Raw genomic sequence first — 14,414 nt, 5'->3', positions numbered from 1 at the left:
CTTAACCACTACACCACACTGGAACTCCTGGCTGACACGTGCCTTCCTGTCCTAGCCACTACTCCATGTCATGACAGGTGCTGGACCGCCTTGTGTCTTGCCTCACTTCAGTCTGTTGCTTCATCTACTTGTTTCTGTTTCTGTTTTGGGGAAAGGGGCAGTACTGGTGCCCAGAGCAAGAAACTGATGGACGTCGTGCGTGGGAGAGGATAAGGATCAGTGCCCCTGTTTTAAAGCAAGACACTGCAAGATAGCTCAGTTGGTAGAGCACGAGACTCTTAATTATGGGGTCATGGGTTCGAGCCCCATGTTGGGCAAAAGATTCCTACATTGCGGGGGGTTGGACTAGATGACCCTTGGTGTCCCTTCCGACTCTACAACTCTATGATTCTACAAATGTGAATGAGGCTCCAGCACTCCAGCTGGCAAATACAGTACTCTGGCGGGGCTTGTACCATCAATTTTAACGATGTCAGAGAGTGTTTTGGCAAGTTGTAGAAGTGGGGTGATTCCTACACCAGCCTTTACGATTCCAGGCCCCCAGGAATCACGCTGGTCTCCAATGACAAGGATCCTGAGATCATGTTAAGGGTAGCCAAATTCTGTGCGATTGCCATAAAACCTAGGGAACAAGCTGTGCTATCATAATGATTAAGGCCTTAAATGATAATTTTAGGTTATATGTTAGTGAATAAGTTTTAATTTATATATTTTTTTAACTGTTGCTATATCTGTATTGTCCCTGTTATATACCTAATTGCAAATTCAATTGTATCCCTGTCGTGTTTTATGACTTCCTTGATATTGTATGTGGACTGGAACTGGTCTGTGACCAAAATAATAAAATTCATTCAATGTGAATGAGGCCAAGGTCTGGATGATGGGACCTGTCAAGCCCTGCTTAGCCCTGTGTCTCGGCCAAACGCTGCTGTGTTTTGTCGTTCTATCGTTTTTGTCGTTTTATCGTTCTCCATGTGGAGAAAGGGCGATTTGTAAATGTAATGGAAAAAGCAAAGTTCTGTCACAGGTGCAGGTGAGGGGAGGGACAGAGAAAGGAATAAACACACTTCTGTGAGCTCTTTGGGACAAAAGGAGGCCGATGTCATGCCCGCCAACATTTCTCAGATGAAAATAGGGAAAACCTGTTCCATACCCAAGGGACGCGGGTGGCGCTGTGGGTTAAACCACAGAGCCTAGGACTTGCTGATCAGAAGGTTGGCGGTTCGAATCCCCGCAACGGAGAGAGCTCCCATTCTTCGGTCCCTGCTCCTGCCAACCTAGCAGTTCGAAAGCATGTCAAAGTGCAAGTAGATAAATAGGTACCGCTCTGGCGGGAAGGTTAACAACGTTTCCGTGCACTGCTCTGATTCGCCAGAAGCAGCTTAGTCATGCTGGCCACATGACCCGGAAGCTGTACGCTGGCTCCCTCGGCCAATAAAGCGAGATGAGTGCCGCACCCCCAGAGTCGGTCATGACTGGACCTAACGGTCAGCGGTCCCTTTACCTTTACCTATTTCCATACCCTCCAACATTTCTCAGATGGAAATATAAATAGACCTTGTATCCAATATGCAAATGCTCCAAAAGTCAGCCATGACCGGAACCCCACCCTCCCAAAGGCCAGTTTCAAAGTTTGACCTGGCAGCTTGCAAGGGTGGCAGAAAGCCTTTTAGAAAGTTAGGGGAAACTGTATAAATATATCCCGTGTATAAAATTCTGCAGCGGCAAAGGGATGGAATGGTTTGGGATGCTCCTTCTGGCTGCTTTCCTTTCAAAAGCTTAGCCCGGTTGCTAAGTAACGCACTTTAAAAAAGAAAGAAGGCAGCAGCCGTAGATTTGTCTTTCCTTGCAGCCGGGAGCCTTGGGAGATGCAGGGGCCTTCGCCGGCTCCTTAAATAGCACAAGCAAAGAAAGGAAGTTAAAAAGATTGTAGCGGTTCAAGATTTCGTTACAAAGGTCAGCCAGCTAGAGGACACTCGGTGGGTCGATTTCTCTGCCGGGAGAGGAGGGGCAAGAGGGCATGTAGTGGGGAGAGGGAGATAGAGAGAGATTTGTGCCTCTAAGCACATGGAAATTTCCAAAGATTCCTGAAAATTCATCAAAACCAGAACGAGCCGGCTAAAGCTATATCGCCGCTGTGCTTGGATCGCAGCCAGCGGCTTGGACGGCAAATGTGGGATATTGGGTCGTCGTCATAGACTCTGGGGAGTGGGTTTACACTAGATTATATAATCTCTCTAATCCTAGGCAATTGCTTTAATGACAAGGATTGGAAACATACTGGCTGGCAGTCTCTCCCATCCTTGCAACACCAGCTCCCAGCTGCCACATGGGGCGGCAAGTGTATAATATTAGCCGAATCTAGGCACCAAATTGCACCAGATGAAGAGAACTAGAATCTGAGACTGCAAGGAGCGGTGCATGTATGGCAACATCTTTATCATGTGTATTCACTCCATTTGGATTTGCCCAGGGGAGACAGAGAAACCTGCATTTTGCAGTGGCCTCAGCAGTCCGAAGGGAATATTGTTTGCTCTGGGGGAGGCTTGCCCTGCTTTGAAAGACTAGCTCTGTTTGAAAGACGGCTTGTCTTCTGCTCAGTATGTATGCTTGTAAAAAAGAAGAAGAAGAACTTTTTGAAATCAGTACGTTCCCAGTTGCTGCAATCCAATTTCTATACGGTTTCTTCTGGAAGCTGCTTAATTGTATATTTTAGAATCAGATTAGGTAATCCCTTCCCATTATTGTCCTCATTTCTCTGTACAGTGGTACCTCTGGTTACATACTTAATTCGTTCTGGAGGTCCGTTCTTAACCTGAAACTGTTCTTAACCTGAAGCACCACTTTAGCTAATGGGGCCTCCCGCTGCCGCCACACCGCCAGAGCACGATTTCTGTTTTCATACTGAAGCAAAGTTCTTAACCCGAGGTACTATTTCTGGGTTAGTGGAGTCTGTAACCTGAAGCGTATGTAACCCGAGGTACCACTGTATGTGCCAAACTGACTTGAAATCAACTTTATGTTTGTGCATGCTAGATATTGACCACATTTTCTTTTCTTTTTTTCATTTTTTCATCCACAGCTTTAAGTTTGGTAGCTAAAATTTCCCCAAATATGTCAGGAAGGGAACACACCTCATCCTTCTGCTCTGTGTTTTTTGTTTTTCTGGGTGCAGTTCCCCCCCCCAGATAAAGCTTGGATGGTTCTTCTGTGACTCCATCTATTGTGTGTGTGTGTGTGTGTGTGTGTGTTTTACATTGGAATTAATTTATAGGAATTAAGTTATCATTAATCCATGCAATGAAAGCCATCAATTTCTTAAATTCATTAATAATTTGACTTCTATTTATTCTGTGTCATTCATATCATAAATTCAATATCCCTGCTTGATCAAATTGGTTTATTTTCAGTCATTTTGTCATCCCTATATTACTTCAATATGCTTCATTAGCAATGCAGTTAACTCTTTAAGCTAATGCATTATTAATAGATCATTTTAAATATCAGTTTTTTTAATCAGTGATGGAAGGGACCATCAAATCTGAATTACTGCTCAGTGCAGGACCTGCAATGCAGAATGCAACTCATACATCCCTGGCAGAACTCATATTCACCTCCTGCTTAAACAGCTCCAGCGAAGGAGAGCCAGCCGTCTCCAAAGGCAGTCTGTTTTGTTGTCAAAAAAGCTTCTATCATTAGGAAATGTCTCTTAATGCTTAGCTGAAATTTGCTTCCCTGCAATTTTCAGATATTAGTTCTCGTCCTGCCCTCCAAACCCTTAAGAACAATGATTACTGACCTTGATGGTTTACAGAGTAACTAAGAGGCTTCTGACTATCATTCGCTGGGGAACAAGAGCAGGAGGAAACTGCTGCCCTCATGTCCTTTTTGTGGACTTCCCAGAGGCATCTGATTGGCCACTCTGAGAAAGAGGATGCTGGACTGGACAAGCCTTTGATCTGGTGATCCAGCAGGGGGGTTCTTAAGGCCATTGTCAGAAGCATGAAAGAGACAGCTCTCTGCACACTGTAGCTTGCCAAAATGTGAGCATTTTCAGTGGTGCCTCGTATGACGAAAAGAATCCGTTCCGCGAGTCTCTTCGTCTTGCGGTTTTTTCGTCTTGCGAAGCAAGCCCATTAGCGGATCAGCTGTTAAGCGGCTTAGCGGCTTGGGAAAAAAGGGGGGGAGGAAAAAAACCCCGCAGGAACTCGCAAGGCATTTTCGTCTTGCGAAGCAAGCCCATAGGAAATTTGTTTTGCGAAGCACCTCCAAAACGGAAAACCCTTTCGTCTAGCGGGTTTTCCGTCTTGCGAGGCATTCGTCTTGCGGGGCACCACTGTTTTTCTTTTTAAATGGATGTGCGGGGAACAACTTGGCTGTACTGTAATGGGTGAACAGCAGGTGTTGCCGTCCAGAACTGAGAAACCGAAGTCTGCTTCACGTTTGACTTGCGCGGGACGGCCATCCTATGCATTGATGCACCACTTTAGCTAAATGGGGTCTTCTGCTGCCACCGGGCCGCCGGAACATGATTTCTGTTCTCATCCTGAAGCAAAGTTCTTAACCTGAAGCACTATTTCTGGGTTAGCGGAGTCTGTAACCTGAAGCGTATGTAACTTGAAGCGTATGTAAACTGAGGTACTACTGTATTGAAATTCTCCCCCAGTTTAAAGTCGCATCACTAATAAGTCTAATTATTACTATCTTGCAGTGGATCTTGCAAACAATGCACTTTCCACCCACAGCCTGACTGAGGAATACTAACATTTTAATTATCTGATTATTTAGACCCTACACAGACGCTGCGGAATCCACTATTACTCTAATATGTGTGATCATTCATTCTCTCATTCTTGTGCACACTACACAGTAGCACATGTGCATGTGTTGCACGAGTACATGCGCTGGAAAATACAACTGGAATTTGGTACGCACAGAGATGCTCACGACTGCTGCTAAATATCTCCTCCCTCCCCCAGTCTGAGGATGCAGACCCGGAGTTCCATATCATCTCTTATGGGATGTCGTTTGTACTCAAGATCTACCTGTCTCTATATATTCCTCTGTAATCATATATATCATGAAGTTGGAGGGGATCTAGGTCATCTACTCAGTGCTCAATGCTCAATTCTCAGCACTCAGCTAAATCATCCCAGATGATCGCCTAGCCTCTGTTTAAGCATCGCTAGCAAAGGAGAATCCACAATCTCATGAGGTAGTCTGTTCCACTGTCCAACAGCTCCTACCCTTCTCCTATTGGATCTAGTCATGTGTTCTGGAGCAATGGCGAACAAGTCTGCTCCATCTTCTACATGGCAGCCCCTCAGATAATTTCTACTTTTGCTAGCACTGTTGTTGTCTTCCCCCCAATTCAAGGCAAACTGCTGCACCACTATATTTTATCCTATATGTGGCTTGACTTCTCTGATGTTTTGAAAGTTGGATTTAACAGGCACACTAAATTTCAACTCTAGCATGAGTACACATGCATAAAGGCATACATAATTTTATTTGCATGCCGCCTTTCCGCACTTCAAACTATGCTCAAAGTGCCTTACAACATGAAAACAATACATTGTTGTTGTTGTTTAGTCGTTTAGTCATGTCCGACTCTTCATGACCCCATGGACCCAGAGCAAGCCAGGCACTCCTGTCTTCCACTGCCTCCCGCAGTTTGGTCAAGCTCATGCTGGTAGCTTCGAGAACACTGTCCAACCATCTCGTCCTCTGTCGTCCCCTTCTCCTTGTGCCCTCCATCTTTCCCAACATCAGGGCCTTTTCCAGGGAGTCTTCTCTTCTCATGAGGTGGCCAAAGTATTGGAGCCTCAGCTTCACGATCTGTCCTTCCAGTGAGCACTCAGGGCTGATTTCCTTCAGAATGGATAGGTGAAAACAATATAGGAAAACAATACATAATTAAAACATAACAAAAATAGTGATAGACAATAAATAAAGCATAAAAAAATGCACGGCCAGACTGAACCATTTCCACACAAATCATATCAATAACAGCAACAACCCCCACCCAACAACTCCCTCTGAACAATAGCCCACTGTAGGTCATGTCATTTTTAGGGGGTGGAACTAAATTTCTTCAGGGAGGGGTCCTAAAAATATGTTTTTGGGTGTGAGGAACTCAAGTCCACTATTATTTTCGTGATTGGACATTTAGCTTGGTAAGTCTTCATTTGATGACGAAGCACATAGGCTGCTTTTGGAAACTAAAGAATTTTAATTTTACCTTCTGAAGATGTCAGGTAGTGCAACAACATAGCATAACTGCAAGTACTTGGTAATATTTTTTAATTATATTAATTTAACCGAAATATATTTTAAAATTCCCAAATCATGTTATAAACTTTTTAACACCCCTCATTTTTGAAAGTTGAAAAATTCAACACACCCTAATAATAGCCCAGCCCGAGTCTGTTCAGCAGCCCCAGATTTTGCAGCTGGAGTCAGTCAGGGCCCAGCCTTTCCAGGCAAGATGGAACGGCCTGCAAGGCAGAGAGCAGGTCTTCTAGGTGTCACAGCCAAGATGATCTCTCATAGCATCACAGTGAGCATGTTAGGGAGTCAATGAACACTATTTATCTTTAATAGACCTTGCGTTGTATTTGGCAGGTATTATGAACTCATTAATGCTGGAAATGTCCAGTAATAAATTGCTGGCATCCTGTGGGAAATTTCGGGACGTTCTGACATTTAGTGGCAAACCTCCAGGAGAACTGAACATATCTTTAAGCATCATCACTTATCTATCTATCCATCCCAGTTCCCAAGGGTTCCCTGGAAGAGGGACTGGCTGTTAAACTACTCTGAGAATTGTAGCTCTGTGAGCAGAGCAGGGGTCTCCTAACAACTCTCAGGACCCTTTACAAACCTCAATTCCAAGAATTCTTTGGAAGGAAGCCATCGCTGTTTAATATTGTTTTAAATGTATAATGCAGATGAGGCCTGGCTGTGTGAGTGCATGTTGTCAAATTCCTTCCCCAGTATATAGGATCTTCCATCTCTGCTGGTGTGTGCGCGCATGTAGACACACACACACACACAACCCATCAGCATAATAAATGTTTTGCTTGTTTGTGAACAATGTGAACATTTTCCCATGGCAGGGCCGTCTTAAGCATATGCAGCGCTAGTGTGATGGCCTGGGATTCGGACTCAGAGGCTGAACCTGAGAAATCCCAGCCTGCACAGGAGTCCCCGCCTCCAGAACCAGCTGAGGTGAGGCCTGAAGGGTCCTCACCTGTGCTGGATCCTCATATGCAGGCACTAGCTGAGTCTGCTTTGGCTCCTGAGGTGATGGAGGGCCCATTGCCTGAAGGTGCTCCACTCTCAGCCCCATCAGGGAAGGCTGAGGTTGCCTCTGGGTCCGGTAACCCTCCAGCCTCTCCTGAGCTGCAGAGGCTCAGGGCAGAGAGGTGGAGGGAACTAAGTTCCCGCAGGAGGAGTGCTCGCCTCCAGGCCAGGAGAGGCGAGTCACCTGTGGACCGGGGCCATCCTATGCCTCGGGGCAGATAAAAGCCAGTCAGCCCCAGTCCCAGGTTGCGGGAGCAACATAGTTGGTAACCTGTTCCTGCCTGCACCCTGTCCTGCTCTTATGCCCGAGTTCCTGACCTCACCCGACTCCCTGCCTTGGACCCAGCTTCAGCTTTGACGGACAGCCTCCATACCGCACCCTCGACCTCGGACTGGACTTGGACCTCGCCGCACGGTTAACTCTCGGGACCAGCACAGCCAGGGTGCAAAGATCCTTTGGGGAACCCCTTTTTTTAGGGAGCTGACACCACGCTTATCTCTGCACAGGAAAAGATAACAGGAAACATAAGGAGCCCGGCGCCACAAACCAGCCCAAGGCACCATGCAATGGCTGCATGCACTGGGCCCTGGAGTGCTCTGATGGTGTTTCCTGCTTGGCAGGGGGTTGGACTCGATGGCCCTTGTGGTCTCTTCCAACTCTATGATTCTATGGGCAGGCCTCTCCATGGCCCAAAACCAATCCCAGGCACGCAGGAAGGCAGAGCTGGCCAGCCACCTCAGTGCCTCGCTGTCTCGCTTGCCCTCGAACTCGCAGCCCACAGCAGAAGAGCCCGCCGCGGCGCTCCAACCGATGGGCAGGCTCTTCCCCGGTCTCCAACTCTCGGGCCCCAGACTCTCGGCCTGGTGCCCCTGAGAGCCTGGCGCCCGGGTGCCCCACACCCCTGGCACCTATGGTTAAGACGGTCCTGTTCCATGGCATGCTGGCAGGTCTGCAAAGCGATCGTTTCTAACATTTGATGGGAAAGGTCAGAATTTCTTGTTTTTCAGAGCCGCGTTAGACACTTTGCTGAGCTCCATTTGGCAACGGGCCCTTTCCACCGTGTAGTCTTTTATTGCAACGTCCGCTATGTACTCTTTACTGTACTTCACTGTCGAGGGATTAAAGATTGCCTTGCTGATTAACTGTGCTGCTTTTCAATTACGAACCCATCATTTCATCAATGCTGGAAAAGTCAGGGCTGACAGACTCGCGGGCATAAATGAGAAGGGATTTATTCCGCCCGTCTCCCCTCCTCTCTCCTCTTTTAGTCCTGGAGAGAGAGACACTTGTTGCACTGCTGGCTTGCCCTAGCCTGCCAGGACCCTCTCGTGGGAATGTGTGCAAAGTGACTAGGGTCGCCAACTTTGGTTGGGCGAAATATGGGACAGGTCAGGCAAAATAAAGGACATCGGCTGTTGGAGAGTCGGCAAGGAGGAGGAGACACTGTGGCTGCCAAGGGTCAGCCCTTTGGGACGTGCTGGCTCCGAGGGGCAGGCAGAGGGCAGCTCCCCCTCCCGGGTAGGAAGAAAGAAAGGGGCAGAGCAGAGCACAAGGAGCCTTGATTTTTTTAAAAAAAATGTTTTGTGTGTCCGTGTCTAATCTTGCTTCTTTCTAAAATGTATTTATTGGTGTGTGTTTTCCTTTTTGTAAATCTATCAAAGAATTAAATAAAAGCAGGATTAAGGGTTTTTTTTCAGGATGGTGGAGGATATGTGTGTTGTGTCGTGTTGCATTGTTCTGGTGGATATGCTCTGCTGGGGAGGAACACAAATGGGGGGGCGAGGAGGGTCAGTTGTATGAGTGTGTTTGTGTGAGAAACGTCCCTATTTTCATCTGAGGAATGTTGTGGGGTATGTGGCCAGTGTGACGAATCACTTGCTTTTTATCTTCCCAGTATCTCCCACCATTCATGACGGGACCCCTAAATTAGGGGTCTCTACTTACCTTTTCTCCTATACCAAATCCATTTGTCGTCCCCCTCCCCCAATCCAGTGGCCCCTACGCAGAATAGTACTTCCTTCTGTTTAATGCAGGCAGTACGGAAATTCAGAAATTGTGCATAGGAGTGTTGGCAGCCTTGCAGTATGCTGAGCAAGAGAGAAGCACCTGAAATTTTGGCTGAAAAGAGCTGTCTGTATGCACCAGAAATGGATTCTGATTGCAGGAGACAGAGACTGCTTAATATTAGGGCAGTTTTCTGGGGTGAGTGGGGTGCTTGCTGGGGAGCAGTTTCCGTGCTCATTGGCAAGTAGAACACTCTCTTCATTTAAATATTTCTAAACCAAACTTTAATGTGAAAATGCCACAGGGCAGTATCCAAACTAGAGAGACAACATTACAGTAAGGAAGAATTAAAAATGTCAAGCGCATCATTGACAGCCGGTCAGTAAAAGATCTCAGGTCTGAAAGGCCTTTGTGAACAACACAGTTCTTCCAAGATGCCTGGAAACAGGCAGGGACGTCTTTCGCCAAACTTCTATTGGCTAGGAGTTCCACGGGGCAGCAGCGCCTGCCATGCGAAAAGCCAACCCAAGCTCAGCAGCATGGGGGAATCACCAAAGTGCCCCATCTGAAGACCCCTGTGGAGCATAAGGAAATCAGAGGTTGGGTGGCCATATGCCGGCGATCTTTTAGCTGTGATTCCTGCATTGTAGGGGTTGGACTAGATGACCCTTCCAAGCAAAACGAACCCATTTCATTGTTAGAGTTCAGCTGTGTGGAGCGAGTGAAATGGAGACATAAGGTTAGGCTGGCCTCAACCAGAGCCAGGGCTTTTTCAGCTGTAGCTCCGATCTGGTGGAACGCTCTGTCACAAGAGACAAGGGCCCTGCGGGATCTTTCCGCAGGGCCTGCAAGACAGAGCTGTTCCACTAGGCCTTTGGCCAGGGCACAGCCGACTCCCTCCTTTGGCAATCCTCACAGAACCTGTAGCCCAATGGTTGCCATTAATTTGATTGGAATTAATTTTATAATGAAATGATTTTAGAATGTTTTATCATTTTACTGCTGTTAGCCGCTCTGAGCCCGGCTTCGGCTGGGGAGGGCGGGATATAAATAAAATTTATTATTATTATAAGAGGGGTGGGGTGGGAGCGTGAGCAGAAGCGAAGCACCTTCCCCTTGCTTCTCAGTAACTACAACCTATCAGTGGCCCCGATCCGTGGGGGGGGGAGGGGGCAAGGTTATCAGCCACAGGATGCGGTTTCCAGGGAACCCCGATTCTTCTCTTTCAGATGCCTTAACTCTGCGGAGTCAGCACTAACTATTGAAGAGGTGACGTTTGCTTGTACTTGGGAGCTGCATTGACTAACCAAACGCCTCTCCCCTTCTTCCTTCCTCCTTCTGCCCAGTCCGCCCACGCCGTCTCGGTGCTCAAAGAATGCGCGAAGCTGCGTCCTGAGGACCCCACCGTCCCTCTCCTGGCCGCCAAGGTCTGCATCGGGCCTCTGCACTGGGTAAGCAAGCTGGCGCAGTGCTTGTTACATAATGCATTAGGTGCCGCATTGACAGCAGCGGCGTTTGAGTGCGGCTCAAAGAGAGGAGGAGAGAAGAGGCGGAGCGGGGAGTGAGCCTGAACAGCTGCAAAATTACAGCTCTGCACTGAAAAGCGGTGCAAGGGTCCCCTCAGTGCTGTTGCCTGCTGCTTCAGAGAGGGGAACTGCCTGCTCTATCCGATTCCCCTCCAAACAGAATACGAAGGCTTGGTTGTTGTTTTCCTCCTGTGCAGCCAGTCCAGTATGCATGCTTCTTCGTTTACAGAGAGGGGGATAAGCCCCCCTCCACGCTACAGTCAGACATTGCACCCCTTAGGTAGGCTCAGGATTGCTGCCTAAATGTACCTAGGAGCTCATCTGCTTGGTTTTCTCCAGCTGGCAGCTGGTTCCCTTTCTCTTGCTCCCAATGTCACAACAGCAGGGTCTCTCTGTGTGTGTTTAAAATGTCAGCCTTGTTAAGATGTACCCTCCAGTCACCGCGACAGGGGTGGTTGGGAGGAGCCGCGGCTCGGAAAAACGTTGATAATCTTCGGCAGCAGAAGCATCTGCCGGTTGTTTAGCTGCTCGGGTTTTAATAAATTCTCAGCCTGCCGTTTACACCAGTGGCATCTCCACCAGGTGGCCCTGCAGTCAGCGGTGGATGATGTTCATTGGAAATATCAAGTAAAATAAGAAGTGGCAGGCTGCAGGGAAGGGAAATAGACGGTTGCCAGGAGCTCAGGGGCTGATTAATTGTCTTGCTTTTAATTGATTTGACTGAATAATTAACGGGTTGAAATAAATATTACAGGATCACAATGCGGGTGATAAAACGCCTCATGCAGGCCTCCCTTTTTCTCAACTGTCACAGTCAAATAAATACTTCCAGGGAGAATGTTTTTAAAAATATTATTGTTAATATTTTATGGTGTTGAAGTGCATTGTGCTCCTTTGCAAGGGGGCAGCGCCTTGCTACGTTTTAATATTGCAGTAAGTAAGTTCTTCAGTCAGTTGCACTGGCAATTCGATTAATGGATGCAGTCTTAAGGAACTTAAGGATGCTTGTGTGTACAGTAGAATAAAGTTTTCGTTCTTGAGGTTCCAATATTGTGTACGTTTCCCTGGGGTTATTGAACACAGGAGACATTGCTTCCAGGTAAACCTGCACAGGATTGAACTGTTAACATGGAGAAAATTCTGGAATCATTTTGCTATTATAGTTCTTGGCGGTGGGTTCTTTTATTTTTGGGGGGGCTGTTTCTTTTCTTTGTGGTGTTCCGCAAAGTATTTACATGTTTATTTTTATAGAATAATTTCAAAGCCTTCTTTTCCATCCAAAATTGGGCCAGCATTGGATATAAGATGGCAAAGCACCAAAAAGGGCAAGAATGCAGTAACTAAACAGCAGCAGCGATATGTCAGTAAATAATCAATGAGCATCTCTGTAAAAAGCAGGCTCAAACAAAACTGTTTTCGGTTGCCTTCTGATTCAAGTTCCCCCGCAATGAGTTCCAGTGTCTCGACGCTGCCATTGAAAAGGTCTAGTTGCAAGTCCCAGGCCTCAGTGCAATGGATCCATGCAGCTGCGTCTTCAAAAAGCAGCATGCAGGAATAGACTTTGCTTAATGAGACACCTGTTATAGCAGATGACACACACACCCTCCAGTTTTCCTGGGTTTCTAGCCTCATCCACTTTGCTTTTTAAACATAAGAGAGTTTGGGGTACAATTTCAGTGCAGATGTCACGGACTAGCTGGATGCAGAGGAGCGTTGGGAGGCAGCAGCTGCAGACCCCACCCCCCCAGGGGAAGATGGCTCAGAGCCAGGGGATTTTTGGTGGGATGACCATGAGTGGTCAGAAGGAAAAGACTAGGAGGAGGAGATGTCAGAAGCTGGAGGGGCAACAGGGTTTAGTGAGCAGGAAGAGACTGTGGCAGAGAGAAGTCCACAATCGGAGGCAGAAGCAGAGGCTGGAGGGGATGGGGAGCCAAGAAGCTGCTGGAGAATCCAGCGAGTTGCCCCCTCCTGCTGCAACCAGCTCCCCTTCCCTCTGGTGTCCGAGAAATGAAAAGAGCAGAATAGAGATTGGTTGTGTGCAGACACAGTTTGAGACTTTTGAGTGGGGAAAATCGTGGAGAGGAGGAGCCTTAGGGACGGGTGGGAAGGCAAGGACCTCCGGTCCTCACAACTGTGTCATTGGGGCAAGACCTACTGGCAAGGGTTGCTGAGCCACTAGGCCTGAACTGCATTTAGGTTTACTTAAATGAAGAGTTAGCTTCACTGGCTTTAGTGACTTGTTGTTGTTGTTTAGTCGTTTAGTCGTGTCCGACTCTTCATGACCCCATGGACCAGAGCACGCCAGGCACTCCTGTCTTCCACTGCCTCCCACAGTCTGGTCAAATTCATGCTGGTAGCTTCAAGAACACTGTCCCACCATCTCGTCCTCTGTCGTCCCCTTCTCCTTGTGCCCTCCATCTTTCCCAACATCAGGGTCTTTTCCAGGGGGTTTTCTCTTCCCATGAGATGGCCAAAATATTGGAGCCTCAGCTTCAGGATCTGTCCTTCCAGTGAGCACTAAGGGCTGATTTCCTTAAGAATGGAGAGGTTTGATCTTCTTGCAGTCCATGGGACTCTCAAGTGTCTCCTCCAGCACCATAATTCAAAAGCATCAATTCTTCGGCGATCAGCCTTCTTTACGGTCCTGCTCTCACTTCCATACATCACTACTGGGAACTTATTACTTTTGTGCTAACCTGTGTCTGACTCCAGCCCGGACAGTAGATGGCAAGAGGGATGTATTAAAAGAATATGGGCAACATGTGCATTTCGTGTGTGTCTGCCCTTCCTGAATGCACCAGTTTTGCTCCTGCCATAGCACTTCCCTTCCTCTCTCAAGACCGAGTTGTAGCCATCCATTTAGAATCTAAGTCTTGGGGGGGGGGGGGGAATGTGCTTGGGAATATCTTTAAGGAGACTTATTTATAGGCTACAGCGTCAGATTGTGGGAGGTTTCAGGAGGGTGGGAAAGGGGAAAAAAACCCGTGTTCTTCTCTCTTCCCTGTACTCTTGTGAAAACTCTTCCACTGCATCGCCTTGGTGGATCCTGAACACAACCACTGTAGTGTTTTGCAAAGGCACAGAACATTTGAGGTCCCCTTACAATCAATCAACCGAACATGCCTGCAAATCCTGCTTTCGGCAGGGAACTGTGTCTTCACCCCCCACCCCTAATATCTGATGTCATATGGGCAGGTGGGTGTGGCTTGACCGAAGCTGTTAGGTTGTGGGTGAACATATCAGACGACACAGCGATTCTTCAAACAGCTCTTGTTTATTCAGAGGCCAGAACAGAACTGAACTGAAGGGTTCAGTCAGCCTGCTTATATAGAGCTCCAGTACAACATTACTGTAACAACTTTCTAAAACTATCCAATCACTGAACGTCACTTTCGATCCCTTATTTGCATAACTATCTACAGTATCCCCCTGCTGGCCCAGGGTGAGAACTTCAGTACATAACAGAAGCAGTCTTGGAGGCCACAAATGGGGAGGCCTAGGTCCGCAGACCAAAAATCTTATAAGCACTATAAGGCTTCTGTTCCAGCCTGGTTGGAGCCCTGTAAGGAACTTGGCAT

At 47.5% G+C, this 14,414-nt stretch overlaps 1 protein-coding gene across 1 annotated transcript in view; it reads left to right on the top strand.

Annotated features, from left to right (window-relative positions):
• The window catches only part of TTC7A (tetratricopeptide repeat domain 7A), a 180,273-nt gene that overhangs the window by 54,971 nt on the left and 110,888 nt on the right, over positions 1-14,414 (top strand). The window contains exon 11 of the mRNA XM_081903881.1: positions 10,657-10,761. Coding sequence (XP_081760007.1) covers positions 10,657-10,761 — 105 coding nt within the window. The remainder of the gene's footprint in view (positions 1-10,656; positions 10,762-14,414) is intronic.

This window comes from Podarcis melisellensis (assembly GCF_964234715.1).
Source record: "Podarcis melisellensis genome assembly, chromosome: 3".
Taxonomy (NCBI): Eukaryota; Metazoa; Chordata; class Lepidosauria; order Squamata; family Lacertidae; genus Podarcis; species Podarcis melisellensis.
The sequence above is the reverse complement of the archived record's forward strand: the minus strand, read 5'-3'. Positions and strand labels throughout refer to the sequence as shown.